The 16,713-nt window shown below is 39.8% G+C and overlaps 1 protein-coding gene across 2 annotated transcripts in view; it reads left to right on the top strand.

Annotated features, from left to right (window-relative positions):
- The first annotated feature begins 847 nt into the window (after positions 1-847).
- Positions 848-16,713, top strand: part of znhit6 (zinc finger HIT-type containing 6) — a 31,902-nt gene continuing 16,036 nt past the window's right edge. The window contains exons 1-5 of one of the 2 annotated variants that reach the window (XM_070961214.1): positions 848-1,032; positions 1,498-1,563; positions 4,804-4,910; positions 5,129-5,214; positions 8,186-8,289. In XM_070961214.1, coding sequence (XP_070817315.1) covers positions 917-1,032; positions 1,498-1,563; positions 4,804-4,910; positions 5,129-5,214; positions 8,186-8,289 — 479 coding nt within the window. In that variant the 5' untranslated portion in view covers positions 848-916. The remainder of the gene's footprint in view (positions 1,033-1,497; positions 1,564-4,803; positions 4,911-5,128; positions 5,215-8,185; positions 8,290-16,713) is intronic. The other variant, XM_070961215.1, reaches the window with a different exon arrangement.

Below are 16,713 nucleotides of genomic sequence, written 5' to 3'. Positions count from 1 at the left end.
GAAAAAAAGTGTGACTCTTAATGATATTTCTGTATTCAATTAAAGGTTAAAAAAGAGGAAGAAATTGTTTGGAATCATATGAAAGTAACATTGAAGGCCAGATTGCAGGAGAGCATTTTGGTTATATTTAGACCACATAGTCCAAATCAAGGAAAGATACAATCTTACTTTGGTACTTACACATGGCTGGATGCTGTCTGGTGCCATCTCCTCTAGCACAGGTTTCCTATTTATACTGTCACATGTTATGGATGGAAATAACTCAGAGTGTTAGACACTGCTGATCAAATGTGTACTCTCTCTCTCTCTCTCTCTCTCTCTCTCTCTCTCTCTCTCTCTCTCTCTCTCTCTCTCTCTCTCTCTCAACACACACATATGCACAAACCTTATGTCAAGCCCCACCTCTTTAAGCCTGTATGAGTATACATATAAGGTGGTGAGAGACTAGACTTGGAAATAAGCACCTCAGTTGTTGCAGAGATCATGACTCTCTACATTTACAACCACATGAGGGTCATGAGAGCAACCTGCAGCTGGACACAGATTGAGACTTTGTATCAGAATCAGAATAAGAAAAAGCTTTATTACCAAATACAATTTTAGACATACAAGGAATTTGTTTTGGTGATGTTGGTGCATGACAATCTTCTAAAAATAAACCATTAAAAAGTAAAAAAATATATATATAACAATATAAATATATGCACAGTTTTTTTCAAATGTTCACATCTCATCACTGCTGTCACCATGACACTGTTGGAGGACATTGTAGTTCTGGTTCTCTAACACCGGGAGGCGCCAATGAGCAGGTTTCCTACCGGAACTCATCTCCACGTGCGTCAAGCGGCCACCGGCGGAAGAGGGTTTGTTTGGGTACCGCCGGCTGTGCCCATCGTGTGGCGACTGTTCTTCTGTAATGTGCTCCGTAATTGTTCAGACAATAGACATAATGTCAGCTGTGGAGAACAAAGTGGAAAACAGCAGCCCGGGAGAAGAGCTGAAGGGGACCAAAAGAAAGATGTCTCTCTCCACGTAAGTGTCATTAGCAAAGTGCTAACTGAGCTAACATGTTCCTGTTTGCCTAACGTTACACGAGCCCGGTTTGGACCACAGTAGAGCTTATAAAGATATAAAGAGTCCTGCATATATTATCAATAGCAAACAATAAACGTCCATACAGCGTTAAATGTTAACGTTAGCTACAGAGTTAGCGAGCCAAGTCAGCTGGCTACATCAGACATCACCGCCCCCAAACTTTCTTTTTCAAATCTGTCGTGGTCTTCATCCTTTTGTCACGTGTCCCTGCCAATTACGTCGCCCTATAAAGTACCAGACCGTTATAACTGCTGAGTGTCTCCGTTTGTTAGTGTTTTCTGTGAGCATGTATATCATTCATGCGCGTTGTTTATTGTCCTTCATGTCCCTGTCATTAATCCTGAGTGTAGCTGTGAAGCTGACACTTGTTCACACCATGCTGACATGTTGTCTGTCCTGCAGGTGTGGTGTGTGTGGATCAGAGGAGGCGAAGTACAGATGTCCAGCCTGTCTGGGCCATTCTTGCAGGTGAGATTATCGTGCAGATAACATTATAGATACAGATCTATCTATCTATCTATCTATCTATCTATCTATCTATCTATCTATCTATCTATCTATCTGTCTATCTGTCTGTCTATCTGTCTATCTGTCTGTCTGTCTGTCTGTCTGTGTTATTTTACTGGCAAATGAAAAATGGGATGATAAATGAAAAAATATATCAGTCGTCTTTCGTGTGAAATACTGGCCGCTTTGACCTGATCACACCTCATGTTCACACTTACTTTATAACTGCGACAACTATACATTGCATTGTCAATAAGTAGACATTGCAAAAGACTGGATGACAACTTCTGCTCTACAGAATTTGTTCATTATGCCACTAAACACATGTAACATGGCTTTGTCCATAGTTTATGTTTTTATATGTATGAATACTGTAAAGTCATCTTTTATCATAAAACCAGCCATATCCTTTTTATAATTTACATGAAGGCCTTATATTAAATATTAGCAGTGTCAGCTGTTCATGAGCCTTTGCACAGTTGCCTTTAATTAGAGCTGCAACAGTTAATTGATTATTTGTCAGCTTTTAAATTAATTGCCAACTAGTTCGATAATTAATCGCCTTGGGTAACTTTTTAAGAGAATAAAGTCAAAGTTCTCTGATACCAGCTTCTTAAATGTGGATATTTTCAGTGTGGTTTTTTTTTACCCCTGTGAGAGTAAACTGAATATCTGTGGTCAAAACGAGACACCTGAGGATGTAATCTTGGCCTTTGGGAAACACTGATCAATGGTTTTCAACTTTTTTTTTTTTCTACATTTTATCGACCAATTTCCCTGAGGGGTCCTCCCAAAGGGATCATTAAAGTTCAATCTAAACTAATCTCCAATCTAACAACTATTAGTTATTGAAATAATAATCTAAAGATTAATCACCATTGAGAATAGTCTTTAGTTGCAGCTCCACTTTGGATTCTTTCTGAGCAAAGAGCACTGTGTCATAAGCAGACGGTGGGGCAGACACAAACTCTAGACTACTGGCAGTTTTTGTAAAATAGTCAAAGTGAAAATGTGAATCGTTACTATCCTGAGTGGCATGTTCATGTAGAATAATGCACTAGTTTGTTTTTTCCTGGACCTCATATAATTTAATAGCTGGGCAGATTTTCCCAGAATTACTAATCCTTTATCATGTCATCAGAGGAAGACACTTGCTTATATTGTTATATTGCACAGAGGTGGTCTGCGTGCGTAATGAAATACTAATCAGAGTGTAAAGATGAGTTTTCCCCAAGGGCGATTAGTAAAAAAAATCCTCATCTTCTTCTTCTTCGTCTTCCTAAATTGCAGTGAGATCACTTGAATAAGATGTGTTCCGTTGGTGAATTGATTTTCCCTTGTTGTTCTGCTCCTTCTCTATGATGAAATCATATCATTTCATGCAGCATAAAAGCTTTATTCCATCTGTGTCTGATAACACTAATAAAACACAAAGAAATAGTTCTGCTTTTTACGATGAAAAAACAAAAATGACAGAAGAGTTGTATTAGTAAAATCTGTTGTACCTTTGCGTGCAGTAACGTAATATTTATGACTGACTGTTGGCCACATTTTTGTTTTTACTGACTGAACTTTGAACTCTGAATTCACGGCCAGTAACAACATGCCACCGGCAGTGGTAACGGTCCATGACCTATTCCTCAAGTTCTGTGGATGCTGAAGCATTTACAACATAACCTTCAAGTACTAAATAGCATACTGAAGGTCACGCCTGAAAATTTCATTAAGATTTATCAACGGGTGCTTGGCGATGTCCTTCCCCTTTCTCTCATGGTTGCCTGTTGTTTTTGGGCATCATTCAGCATTCCTTTTACATAGTTACGTGTGTTATAGTCTGACCTGACCAAATACCTGTCTCTCAGCAAATGTCTGAAAATGGGTCTTTCCATGCTTCCTTTAAATCCCTTTTTTGTGTGTTAGTAAGATCTTTCTTACTAACACACACAATCAGCCATCAGCAAATCATCCTCTATTCTCTTCTTTCAATCTTCTTTCAGAAAGCCAATTGCAGAAACTTTGAAATAATCATTTTAGCTTCAGTAGTATTTTAATTTAAGACATCTCAGTAAAAGGTGCAGCTGTGCAATGGTGGAAGGGTATTTTTAGTCATTTACTGAAATACAAGTAGCAGTACTACTATGTAAAAATACTCTACTACTAGTACAGTCCTTTATTCAAAATGTAATTTGAGTAGAAGTACACAAGTATGATCAACAAAATAAGTTAAACGATGAGAAAAAGAACAAAACACGTGTCACAAGTGAAAGTCCTGATTGTGCAGCAGAGTTGACCCTTTTTTAGAGCTGAAATGATCAGTCCATTAATCTAATAGTGGATTATTAGTCCGTGGATTATTAGTCCGTTCCGTGAAAATATCCTTGTTATTGTGTTATTTATAGGTGCTGTTTTGTGATTGATTTGTTTTTCTTCCATCACTTTACTGCTAACCAAGCTAGCTGTTATCCAAGCTGTCTGAGGCTAATGTGTTGCTAAGCTAACATTCTAAGCAGTATTAGGTTACCTGTTACATCACTGGCTAACTGTTATGTACTTCACTGTTTTTACTTTCACTCTGATGGACTCGAGCTGCGTATGCTCACAAGATTAATACCTGTGTGGGATATTCTGCGTTGCTCCTTTAGCTGGTGATCCTTTGTTTATTCCTGGCATAAACGACCAGGTAATTACTGCTGCTACTACTAACGATAGTTGTCTTGTTTCTTATTTAGCAGTTGTTTCTAGTTAAATCTTTGTGAGGTTATAGGGGTTTCAGTTGGTATCTGGAAGGAAGTGGAGCAAAAAATACTGTCAGCTTCTTTTGCTGTGTTTATGTCTGGGCTTGTAGTTGATGGATGTTGTCCACTGAAATCTGAATCAGGGAAGCGCTCGCTTGTTTCCTCTGGGGCTTTCTCACAGCACACAGCTATTAAAAGCTTCCTGGAATGATGTTAACCTCTTTAGATAACGAGAACAACCGAGTGTTTGTCCACCTGCGGCACAAGTTATTGGTTTCATTGAGTCAGGGCTGTATTATTGTTTCATATTCGCTCTGTTCAGCAGACCAGCTGTCCTTGGACAATGTTTGTTGCATTTTGTCTTCAATGCCTCTTTGTCCAGTTTTCTTTTCATTGTCTGCCAAACCAAATTCTTCAGAATAATTGAAATGTTACCTAACAAATTCTGTTTGTGTTTATTTTCCAGCTTGAAGTGTGTGAAGGAACACAAGGAAGCTTCAGGATGCAGTGGAGTTAGAAATAAAACTGCCTTTGTGACCCTCTCACAGTTTGATGAAATGGCACTTCTAAACGGTGAGCATCTTCCTTCCTCCTTCACATGACTGACAGACTGAAAACAACAAGAGTTCTTGTGAGAGTATTCTCAAACATCTGTTAAATTTTCAGGATATGATTTTAGTCAAAGTTGGCAGTGTGTTTATTTCAGGGTATTTTATTAAGAAGTGGTATTATAAAAGTAAATGCTTGTACTTTTATGTGTGCTTACTTTTTGTCCTTTACCTCGACTGCAGACTACAGGTTTCTGGAGGATACCGGACGATTTGCTGATGGTGCCGCCAGAGACAGTCTCATTCGGACTCCTCGTGCCAGTTTAAAAGTATGTCCTTAATTTACAAACTATCTTCTGTGCTTAATCTTCAGCACCTTAAAGGTTCCCAGTGGTGTTTTTAGCCTCTAGTAGTATTATGTAGCTGTTTTTCCTTTGTGTTTATGTTGTACACACACACACACACACACACACACACACACACACACACACACACACACACACACACACACACACACACACACACACCTGAGTGATGCGATATACCGTGCTTTCATTGGTGCCACACAGATGGCGGTAGCTGATCAACAGATGGTGGTAGTACTTCTGTCTGTGCCAGATGTGCAGCAATTCAATGCATAGTAGTTCATAGGACTCACTTGACCAGATGCAGACTGGATAGATTTGACGCAAACATAGAAATCATACAGTTTAAGGGATAACTCCTGTAGTGGAAGCTATTGCCAAATCTCCACTGGTGAACACATTTCTACTGTTGCACGGTCTATACTGTCATACCGCCCAACTCTTTAATGTAGTTGATTTATATTATTCAAATAATAACACACGGATGTGTCTGAAATTCAGTGTGAATTGTTTTGGTACTGAAGAACCAAAAACAGATGGTCTGCTCTTCATTGTTGTCACTGCTGTTGTGAACAGTTCACAACTGTTCAGCTAAGACTGTTCTCCGGAGTGCTGAAAAGTCTATCTTACCACCAAATCACTGCTAAATGGAAATTTAATATGGGTAAGATTCAAAAGCTTAGAGCTTTACACAAACTGAAGCACTTTCACTCAGAGCAAGAACAGGCTGACCCAACTCTGACCACATCATCTTAAGACCAGCACCTGTGTTGATCATTAGCTGAAATGCAAGCAAGAGGAAGACCAAAACTGAAGCAGGAAAGATGTTCTGCTGTTGGTGGATGTGGTACATCAGATAACTGATGAGTGCACACGATGAAAGTGATGTCGGGCAAATCAGAGCCAGCTTTGCTCTTGTTTTGTAAGCCTGATACATGCAAAAACAAAGAAAAAGTGGTGTAACTCAATTGCTCAAATCAAATGCAAATAGTCGGCTAAAACTACTCTATTCTGACTCATACCTCCCTCAGCGAACGTGACCAATGATACTTTGTACAATCACACAATAGGTCACAGGTGTGTGCTAACCACCGTCTGCAGTCATCTAAGATTGATGCTCATGGAGCTCGCTTACATTGAAGAGCCTTCTGAAGTCAGAATAAATTCAATAGTGTTTGTGTTTAAGTTTGTGAGCAAGAATAAAAGTGAAGGATTTTTACTCTTTATCTTTATTCAAAATTTCACTTTCAGCAGGCTGATAAATACTGACCTTGAAAGCCAAGCTAGCATCTTTATTGAGGCAAGTAATTTGTGTGACTGCCTTCAGTGCTTTTCAGAAGCAACCTGAACATGTAATAAGAGATGCATGTAATGGGATTCACAATGATTTCAGTTGAATATAGAGCAAAAATTTTTACCGAAAAAAGTTATCAATCCCTTGTTTTCTTATATTTAGAATTTCATTGATATAGTGATTTTCAAATCTTACTGACCACTCGAAGTGTTTTACAGCACAAGCCAACTTTCACCCATTCGTACACTGGTGACAGGCTACCGTGCAAGGTGCCACCTGCTCATCAGGAACAATTACCATTCATGCACACTCCCACAATGATGGCACAACATCGGGAGCAATTTGAGGTTCAGTATCTTGTCCATAATTTAAGATTACATAATAGAAACAAGGATTATCTAAATGTTTTTATGCTTTAATTGCTTCGCTTGTATATAATTTGTGGTTGTAGTTATGCAATGGTTACTGCTGTTTCTCCAAACCACAGTCATTCAGTTACGTAAGATCCAGTTTCGCTGCCATCTTTCACCTATACAGCTACTACAAGACAACACAAGTGATGTTTGATAGGTTGGGTAATGCCTGTTCTTTTATGGGCTTTTTAGAGGCAGTGACTGCTGCAGCGGTCAAATCTATCAAAATAATGAGGCTTGTTCTCAGCAAGAGATAAAGCCCTGGCACGTGATGAGCTTTGGGATTTGGGTTTCCACCAGAACATTGCAAGTGCAGTGATGTGTTATTAGCCTTGTGTAGCCCTACCTTTTAATAAATCTTATATTGTCTCTCGCTACTCGCCAATCTGAAGTCATAAAGGAGCTACACGAGCACCAGAACAGAAAGGCTTGTCCTTTCAAATTCAGATGAGGCCAGTGTGGAGAAGTCCAGCTCATCTTTGGTTTAATTCTTAATGAATCTTAGCAGCTGGATTTAGTGATGCAGAGCAGATGTTTTGCATTTAAATCTATTTGCTCTTGGAGAAGATATGCCCCCCCTCCCTGACTTTTCCACTGAACTGAAATGCCAGCATGTCTGTGGTCCCAACAAATCTGTTCAAGAAGAAATAGAAGCTCTCTGTTACATCCTGTTTAACTAAACAGTTGTTTGTCTGAAGTAAGTGTGTGTGTGTGTGTGTGTGTGTGTGTGTGTGTGTGTGTGTGTGTGTGTGTGTGTGTGTGTGTGTGTGTGTGTGTGTGTGTGTGTGTGTGTGTGTGTGTGTGTGTGTGTGTGTGTGTGTGTGTGTGTGTGTGTGTGTGTGTGTGTGTGTGTGAGAGAGAGAGAGAGAGAGAGAGATCTTTATTAAAGCTCTGCTGGGTTGTTCTGTTTGGTGTTATCATCTTGATGTGTTTTGGGTTATTGTGCTGTACCTCTCCCAGTATGGTTCTATGACACTTTACGGAGTATACTAGGGCTTGGACATATTCAAACTTTTTTTGTCAGACCAAAACCCAGTTTATCCACTTAATAATCATAGAAGACTAAGAAACAAGGACATATTGATATTCGATAAGCTGAAACCAGCGATTAATCGAGTGTCAAAACTATTGCATATTGCTTTTGTGCCAGTTAGTTAAATGAATCAATAAATGCACTGCACTGCACTGTACTGCACTACTATACTATCCTTACTTTTCTGTTTTACAGGCAAAGAGGCTGGCAGCCAACGCCAGAAAGATGAATATCACATTGAGGTTGCTCCCAATCACCTTCACTAAGAGCAGAGAAAACTCCACCTTCTTCCTGACAAAGTAAGAATGAAGTAACTCATATGCAGACAGTGTGTTTAGACTTCAAGGAGAATATTATCGTTTGTCTTGTCCTTAGCTGTAGTTTGACAACACTGCTGTTGCAGTACAAGAGCAATATCAGTTTAGCCCAGACTGCAGCAGTAGTTCAGTGACTCAGGCTCAGCACTTACTTTGCAGCAGGGAGTGACACAATTAAGAGTAATATGAAGAACGGTCTTTTTACTCTGCTAGGACTGTCTTGAGAAAATCTTGCCCAGTTCGATATATGTACATGATGTCTTTTAATAACGTGCACACATGCTAAAGTATCATAGAAAAAACAGAACACAAACACAGTGCAGTAGAAAGTGATAGTAATAAAACAGAACATTGCCGCTTAAAGTCCTACCCAAATGTTTTGAGACGTTCAGCAACAGTCAAAGATGGCACTTCACGGTTTTCTGGTCAAGTTCAGTCCTCAGTCTGGTGTAAAATGAGCTGCTGATTAGTGATGTTTGACTTTACCACAGGATGGCACTCTTGTTAAACTCTAACAACAGTGTGTCGAGTGCTGGCTCCCTACAGGTTATCTTATGGCAGTCTGGTGCGAGACAATGAAAGGCATCTACCCATGTGTGTCCAGCATGTGGTCAATATTTTACCTGAGGCAGTCAAGGCGTCATTGGCTTTAACACCTGCAGTCTCTGAGATGAGTTGAGTTGACCCGTGCCATTTTGTCAAGGGAGATTCATCCACGATGATGTCCTTGAGCTGTTGCATGACTGAATTTGCAGTTACAGAAGCTTACAGCTCAGTCCTGTTCAGGATGAGACCATTTCAAACTGGTAGGTTATAGCCATTCTGTCAACCCATGTCAGATGTGTTTGATTTCAGTGCTTTTGTAGTTTCCAACCTGCACACAGATTAACAAATGCACTCTCTTACTGGATCAATGGCAGCGTGCTCCATGCTGCAGACCAGCCATCAGTGCATCTCCTCCATTGTTATGTTATGTAAATAATAGCGTTCTCTGTTCCAAATATGTAGCTAGACTAGTTGTAGTTGAATTGAAGATGAGTTTTCAGACAGGCTGGCAGGAACTCGTCACCACTCAGCTACACCTCATCTGCAGTTTGTCAGGGGCAGGTTTCATTGTTATTAAAGTGTTTGATATTTTCATAAATGGTCTCCTAATGTGTTACTCTGTGTTACAGCTGAATAGCCTTTGTGTCGTTGACAGTAATCACGGCACAAAATGTGACAGATCTTCAAATAAGCATTGCCGTATAAACTTTACTGAGAAAAGAATAATAATAGAAAAAGACAACTTGTGCCCAAATGAAGAAACTGTAGAACAGGATAAAAGGGCATTTCAATCATTCGTTTGTCATTTAAAATACATGCAACAAGCATAGTGACGTACAACACCACCAACAAGACTGCTGTTGTTGGTTAACCTTTCCCTGTTGATAGTTTAATGATTTTGGAAGAAATTATTTCAGTGCAGTCAACTTTGCAGACATTTAGAGACTGAGGCTCATTGCATCCTTTAGACCCTGATGTAGTATTAATTCTTTCGCATGGGTACTTTTCCAATTTGCTCAGTTCTTCTGGTGGCCTTGTCATGTCTGACATCTTTTCTTCCTTCTTGGACAACCTTCTGCCACTCATTTTCCCATTTCTTTTGAGACTGAGTCCTGTCACTCTAATCCCTCTGTGGAACAATAGAGGAGGGAAAGAGGGGGAAATGGTTATTGAACTACATATTAAAGTTTTACGGGTCTGAAATACCCAGGGACAACATTAGGTGCCAATCAGGATTGCCACTAAAAGAATCCTTTGTCAGTCCCTCCAGCTGGTTTTATGTTGTTACTTTCCCTTTCACCACCCTCTTTTCCATCCTTAAAGTCTCCTACTCTGTCATGTCTGTCTCTGGTGTTTTGCAGGCGGTGAGTTAAACGTGCACGTCACATCTCAGAATGAGGCAACATTATGTCAGGTTGTAGTAGCACACTCTGCCCACCCTCCAGCCCCATACTCCCCATTCCCAACTCAGCGCTCGTCTGATGGTGACAGAAAGTTTTTGTTGGATGAGACCAGAATGTCAGTTTTTGTTCTTTAGGTTCAACACCTGGGAAATGTGCTTAATTCCCACGACTGCTCCAGCAAAGGACATAAGCAGAATATTTGTGCTTTTGCTGCTGCACTGTCTGTAGAGGAATCTCTGGCCAGCTGCACAGCCTTATTTTTTTTTTGTTTAGTCTGGTTAGTTTCACTGCAAGATTTTTCAACTAACCGCAAAAGTGTCCCATTCACAGACCAGCAAATGGACACAAGGGATAGGATGAAAGGTATACAATGAATTGCCAGGGATCTAGAGAGAATGTGCTTCAGAATGTACCAAGTACATAATATAAAAAGCAGATGTGTGAGCAGTGTGACTGCAGCTGGTTAGCGACATATTCATGCTACGCACTTGTGCTGCCAGAGAAGGATCATTACTGGCAGACAGCTGACTAGAGGGCTTTCATGTCTGGTGATGGTGTGTGCGTGCGTATGTGTGTGAAAGAGTTCGTGTGTCTCTTTGATTAAATGTTTGTATGCAACATAATGGCCGTGCAACTACTTTCTTTCCACTTCTTGCCGGTGACTAATTTCAAAAACAACCAGTAAAGAGACTGATGAAAAATTACAGGCTGCCTCTCAGTTCAGCCCTTGGAGGGTAAGTATATAAGAGCTGGCATTTGGCAGAACATTGGGAGTAGCTGTGTTAGGGTGGAATTTCTACAGCTTCAGCCTGGCATGGCAGGGCATTTTCCTCATAGACAGCCTGAGTGGACTGGACAACACATTGCAATGGCAGTCACTGTGGATGTTAACAGAACATATTTCTATAATAACTTGAGATAATTAGTAATATGAGCAGCTGAGGATTTGTTCCATGTCAGTTCGCCATCTTTTGGGAATCGGCGTTAATCAGCTCTCTGGGTTAGAGGAGACCTAATTTTGTTCCCTGATATTGACAGGTGTTGAAGAACAGTGAACTCAGAAATCAAGTGCTACTTGTTGATACTATAAGAGAAAAATAATCTTTTTGTAAATGGAGTACAGTCATAATCACCCACGAATAGATCCCTGAACCCAGTGAATTGAGTAGATCTGTTGGATACACTGTGTTTGCCGTTCCAGCATGTCAACTTCTATGCAGTTATCCTGAATTATTAAAAATGTGATGTATGTTCAATTGCATGCACTTTTCCCTGGCTTGGTAGACTCTCTCTCTCGTCTATTTAGCTGCTCATCAACCCAAATTCTCCTCATCCACTTGTTCTTGCTGCATCTCTTGCTTTCTGCATGCAGCCATGTTATTGTGTGGGAGGAAATGGACACAGTCTTCCTTTTCTGGCTGGTGGTGCATTGCTAAATGGCATATTATTGTCACATAATGATTCAATGTAGCTACACCGACTTGATGTGAACAAACACTCCACTGTTTGTAACTGTCAGTTTTTCACTCTACCTTCGAGTGTGGCTGTTGGGAAAAGGTCTAAACACTTTTTGCCTTCAAACATCGGTCAGTTGGCAGATCAAATGACGTAGTTCCTTTGAGTAGTATGGAAGCCTTTACTCAGTGACGATTATTAAATGTGGATTTATCTGGCTCATACATTTTGAGCTAAAAGAACACTAATCTCTGTAAACAGATAATTCCATATAGATGCCCAATCTGCAGGCAAGACTTTGATATCAGAAGTGCTCTGATTTCCATTTATAGTCTGAGTAGTATTGAGTGGAGTCTGTGTGGAGAGCAAAAGAGGCTGAACACATTGGCCTAAATGCAATTTCATAGCCCACCAGCCATCATCTGAGGACAATTTAGCATTTTATTAGCTTTTTCCCAGAAAGATTAGCCAAAATGGCATTTGACTCCATGATCACGTCTGAAGTTGCTAATCAGACTGCAAACAATAACCAGCCTACAGACGAGGAAGTCTTGGCCCAGATATCCATTATCCATTATCTGGATATCCGCTGGGTGCTCTGGAAGCCCTGAAAAATTGGCTGTTGCCCCCAGAGGCTAAATGGCCAACGATAAATCAATGGATTCCTACAGTGAAACAACAAACACGTTGTCCCTCGTGTCCATTATGCAGCTGGTCAATGACAAATGCATTCCAATGTTTGTGCTGCTATGCTAAATTTTGATACATTCTAGATACCCATGCTGTTCATTATGATAAACTGAGCTGCCAACATAAATGTACAAACAATGTTAATGTCCAGGTGGAGACAAAGTCCTGTCAAAGAGTTTGCACTTTTACCTATGCATGAATTGCATGACTGGTCAAAGTAAGAACAGGAATGTTTACATGTTTTTTTTGACAGTGTTCCACATCTCTAAAACTACTAAAAGCTGAACATAGTGGACCTGCCATTTCCAACAAATAATGGTTTGGTCTAGTTCCCAAGCAGAATCAAAATATCACTGATCAGCAGAGTTATTCTCTGCTGTAGAAAAACACACCACAGCTAAAACTTGCAATACTGGAACAATAGAAAAGGGATGTCATTTTAGAACCTCAATTAGGTCAATTAATGCAATTTTGTAAATGCTGTAATGTCACAGTGACATTCATCACAGGTTTGTAGAAATTGGACTTGTGTATGAAATATTGCATGTGATGAATCAAGGCACAAATGGATTAAAGCAGACAGAGCCATATTTCACCCCAGATTTCATGTCAGAGGAATGATTATTCATCACTTTGCACGCTCACGTTCATCACAATTCCTTCTTTCCAGAAATTAAGTTCAAATGACACAATCAGCAGCAGCTTTAATCAAATGTTTTTGAGACTCCAGCAGACAACCTTCTGGCTGTCATTGGCTTGATTAACCACTGCTGATGCAGAGCAGAGTCTATGCCGGCTGGCATCCGAGGCAAACCTCACATCTGAATGGCAAACAGCAGTTTCATCAGTGTTGCAAACGCTGTCGTCAGAATTGGCCACATAACTATGGGCTACATGCTGCTTTCTGGGTCTGAGTGAAATTCCAAACTGTAAATTAAGATGGAGAGAATATACTTGCCATGTGTCATATTTGGTTGACTGAATTTTAATAATTAGGTTCCCATGTCTTGTTCAAAATGAATTACTAAGTTTTATTGTTCCACAGAAGAACTTTAGTGTTAATGGCTTTTGGCCAGGTAGCCCTTCTCATGTTTTTTATGCCACACTAATACTTTGGCTCATGAGGCGGCAACATTGGCAAAATATATTGACAGCTATAGGATGGATCATGCTGAAGTTTGGTAGAAGCATACATGGTGCCCTTTGGATTAGTTCTAATGACCTGAGTTATCCTTTGACTTTATATCTAACGAGATCAGTTGGTCAAACTTTCCACTGGTCCAACATGTCAGCTCATGACAGGATAGCTTAAGCTAATGCCTATGCACATCAGACCCTAATATATATTTTTTGCCCCATTAGTGAGAAGAATAGAGTAACAAAAATCTCTCTGCATTTTCTCAAGTAATGAGCATCACAGTGTCATGGCACTGCTTGCGTGGCTGTTGACTAGTCTTGTTCCCTGTACGTGCACATACATTCGTAGACCCTACACGTTAACATCTTTTTTGCCTTTCTAGAATTGAGGAGGAGTGTGTTCTGAGCTTTTCGGGGAAAGCAGACCCATGACTTAAAATTGCAGCATTTGTCTAGCAACTGCAGCTCGAGCCAGAACTTAAAGAAGGAGTCTTAGGATACAGCTGCCTGTAATCTCGGTCTCCTCTCCCTTTCGTCCATCACCCTCTCTGCGACTCCACCCTCTGAGGTTGTGGATCCCGCCATGGCCTTGGATGCTGGATTTATTTATTGTATGTCAGCATAGAGGCCCCAGAGTCCTGTCATCTCATTCCACCAGCACCCACATGCCACCCAAATCCTGGCATCTACCACTGATGTGCAGATACCCAGGACACATGGTTTTGTGTGTTGGGCCATTTTTGTTGGATCTGTCCAACCCTTAATCCAGCCAGATGGATCTGCTCTGTATGCCAGACCACCAGTCAGGCTTTCTGCTCTCTAGTGTTGATGGCACGAGCAACTCCAGCCACTTGCTTAATCAACAGTGTGTGAGCAAGAGTGCGTTCTTGTTAATGAATCCATCCATCCTCCATCCTGAGTCTGCTTTATTGCAGTATTGGCCTTAGTCTCTGTCATGAATGCAGAGAATTGCTCAGACTCTGTGTAAGTCTAAAGAGAGAGGCAAAGCTGCATCTGGGAATTGTAATGGTTTGCAGATTTTTCTGTAAGAGTTTATTTTGCATTTAAAACAAAAATAGCATCCTTGACCTATAAAGCACAGAACAAAGGTAATGCTCACTAAAGACTAGACACCAGGCATTGTATTTGTAAAGATTTTCAATGAAAAGGTGGCTAATGTGGCCATTAGCTGGAATAACCACTTCTCCCAAAGATTTTTAGATGTGAAACACAAAACCATGTTATGAATTAGTTGACTTTAATTTAGCTCCAGGGATTAAATAACTTGATAACTTGCATTGATTGACTGAAATGCTGTAGCTTTTATTTTTACAAATTTAGCAACACGCCTTTGTTCCCAAAAATGTGGCTTTCTGTAGGATCTATTTTAAGAGTTTTAAGTTTTCATAAAATCAGACTAGTGATTTTAATGTTTTTTGTAGTGCTGTCAATTGATTAAAATATTTAATCAAGATTAATCTCATGAATGTCATAGTTAACTTGCGATTAATCACAAATTAATCGCACATTTTTATCTATTCTAAATGTCCCTTGAATTATCATTTTAATACTGTTATCAACATGGAAAAGTGGATAGGCTTGCTTTGTGCAAATATTTTTTAATTGAAAACAACATGTAGTGTTATATTTCACATTAACATTCTCACTTTGAGCAGTCATTCACATTTGAATGAATCAGATCTCACACAATTTAACACTGCCAATAATCAGATGACAAAAAAATAAATATTTGGTTACAAAAAAGTTCCTTCAACAACCCTTTCTATCAATACAGGGTGATACAAGATAAAGTTACAAAGTGCACATCATTGTAAACTAGGACTCAGGCTATAGTGCAGTTAAACCATGACTTAAACTTTCCTTTCTTAAGTTTCCTTTGAACATAATGGCATCCATATGCCTCTGACAAAAGCCATCCATTGTCGCCAGGTTTTGACAAGGAGGCAGTGGCGAATTTGCATTCGCCGTGTGTTTGGCCATCAAGTGGTATTTCAGACTGGATGTGCTACGGTGATAATTCAGTTCACACCAACAATACACACAGATAACTTTGGTCTTGTCAGTCGACCCATCTGGCAACTTTTTGTAACTAAACTTTGCATTCAGAATCTTGTTCGTATCCAGTTCGGCGTTTTGCAATTGACATCCACACAAACCGGTAGCCTACACTTTTCCAGCTAGCGAGCAGGCAAGACCAAACACATGCGTGGGGCGTGCCTGTTGTTTTGTTTCCGGTTTATAACCGGATCCTGTGGTTTTTCATACGTTACAAGCAGTGGCCACAGCTTACAAAAAAAAAAAGTTCACTAGGTCACGAAGAGCGTTAATCTTTAATCTTTTTTTAAAAAATGACGCCATTAAAATTGATTTGCATTAATACGATAATAACGTGATATTTTTGACAGCACTAGTTTTTTGATTTGTAAATATTGTGTACTCTGTGCTGTGTGGGGAAAGAAAAAAATACTATTGTTGTTCCTCCAATTTAAGAAAGACAAAATGTCAACCGCTTGGGAAGCAGCAAGATATGATGGCTTCCATCCTCTGTATGCAGCTGGGGATGTTGAAAGTAATCTGAAACCCCATGTTTTTTTAGTGAGACAAAATAAACAGAACAGTAGTTGTAGTAGTAGTAGTTCCAAAAAATTTTTGACTCAAGAGTGTCCTCATATACTGTATATGCAAACAAAGCACACATACAGTTAAGGTAGATACCCATTCAGTAGTTCATGACCTGAGAGATTTGAAGGGTTTTCCTTCTAGAAACAAGCAGTTAATCACTTGAATACTTTTTCCCATTCTGTTTTGTATCAATCCTATTTTATTTGGTTAGTCTTAGTTCTTGATGTTCAACAAGCTGTTTGATCAATAAGCCCTCTTGGGGGAGAAAATACCTTTTTAGTGCAGGCCATGTAAGGTAGCAGATAGCTTATTGCAGGGAATTCTGACGAGGTTATGAACCTTTCAACACAATCTTTGTGTGATTAAGCGCTTAATCTTTGTCAACAAGCTTGTTTTCAGGAGGAACTACCTTGCACAACTAGCTTTTCACTCTTTGCCACTACAATTAGCCACTACTTATTGCCCTGCTCAAAGCCCTTCAGCAGTAACTGTTGAAGGAATAAGCAGCGTGCCCCGATATTTTTCAACATGT

Source organism: Chaetodon trifascialis, chromosome 4 (assembly GCF_039877785.1).
Source record: "Chaetodon trifascialis isolate fChaTrf1 chromosome 4, fChaTrf1.hap1, whole genome shotgun sequence".
NCBI classification, from domain to species: Eukaryota; Metazoa; Chordata; class Actinopteri; order Chaetodontiformes; family Chaetodontidae; genus Chaetodon; species Chaetodon trifascialis.
The sequence above is the reverse complement of the archived record's forward strand: the minus strand, read 5'-3'. Positions and strand labels throughout refer to the sequence as shown.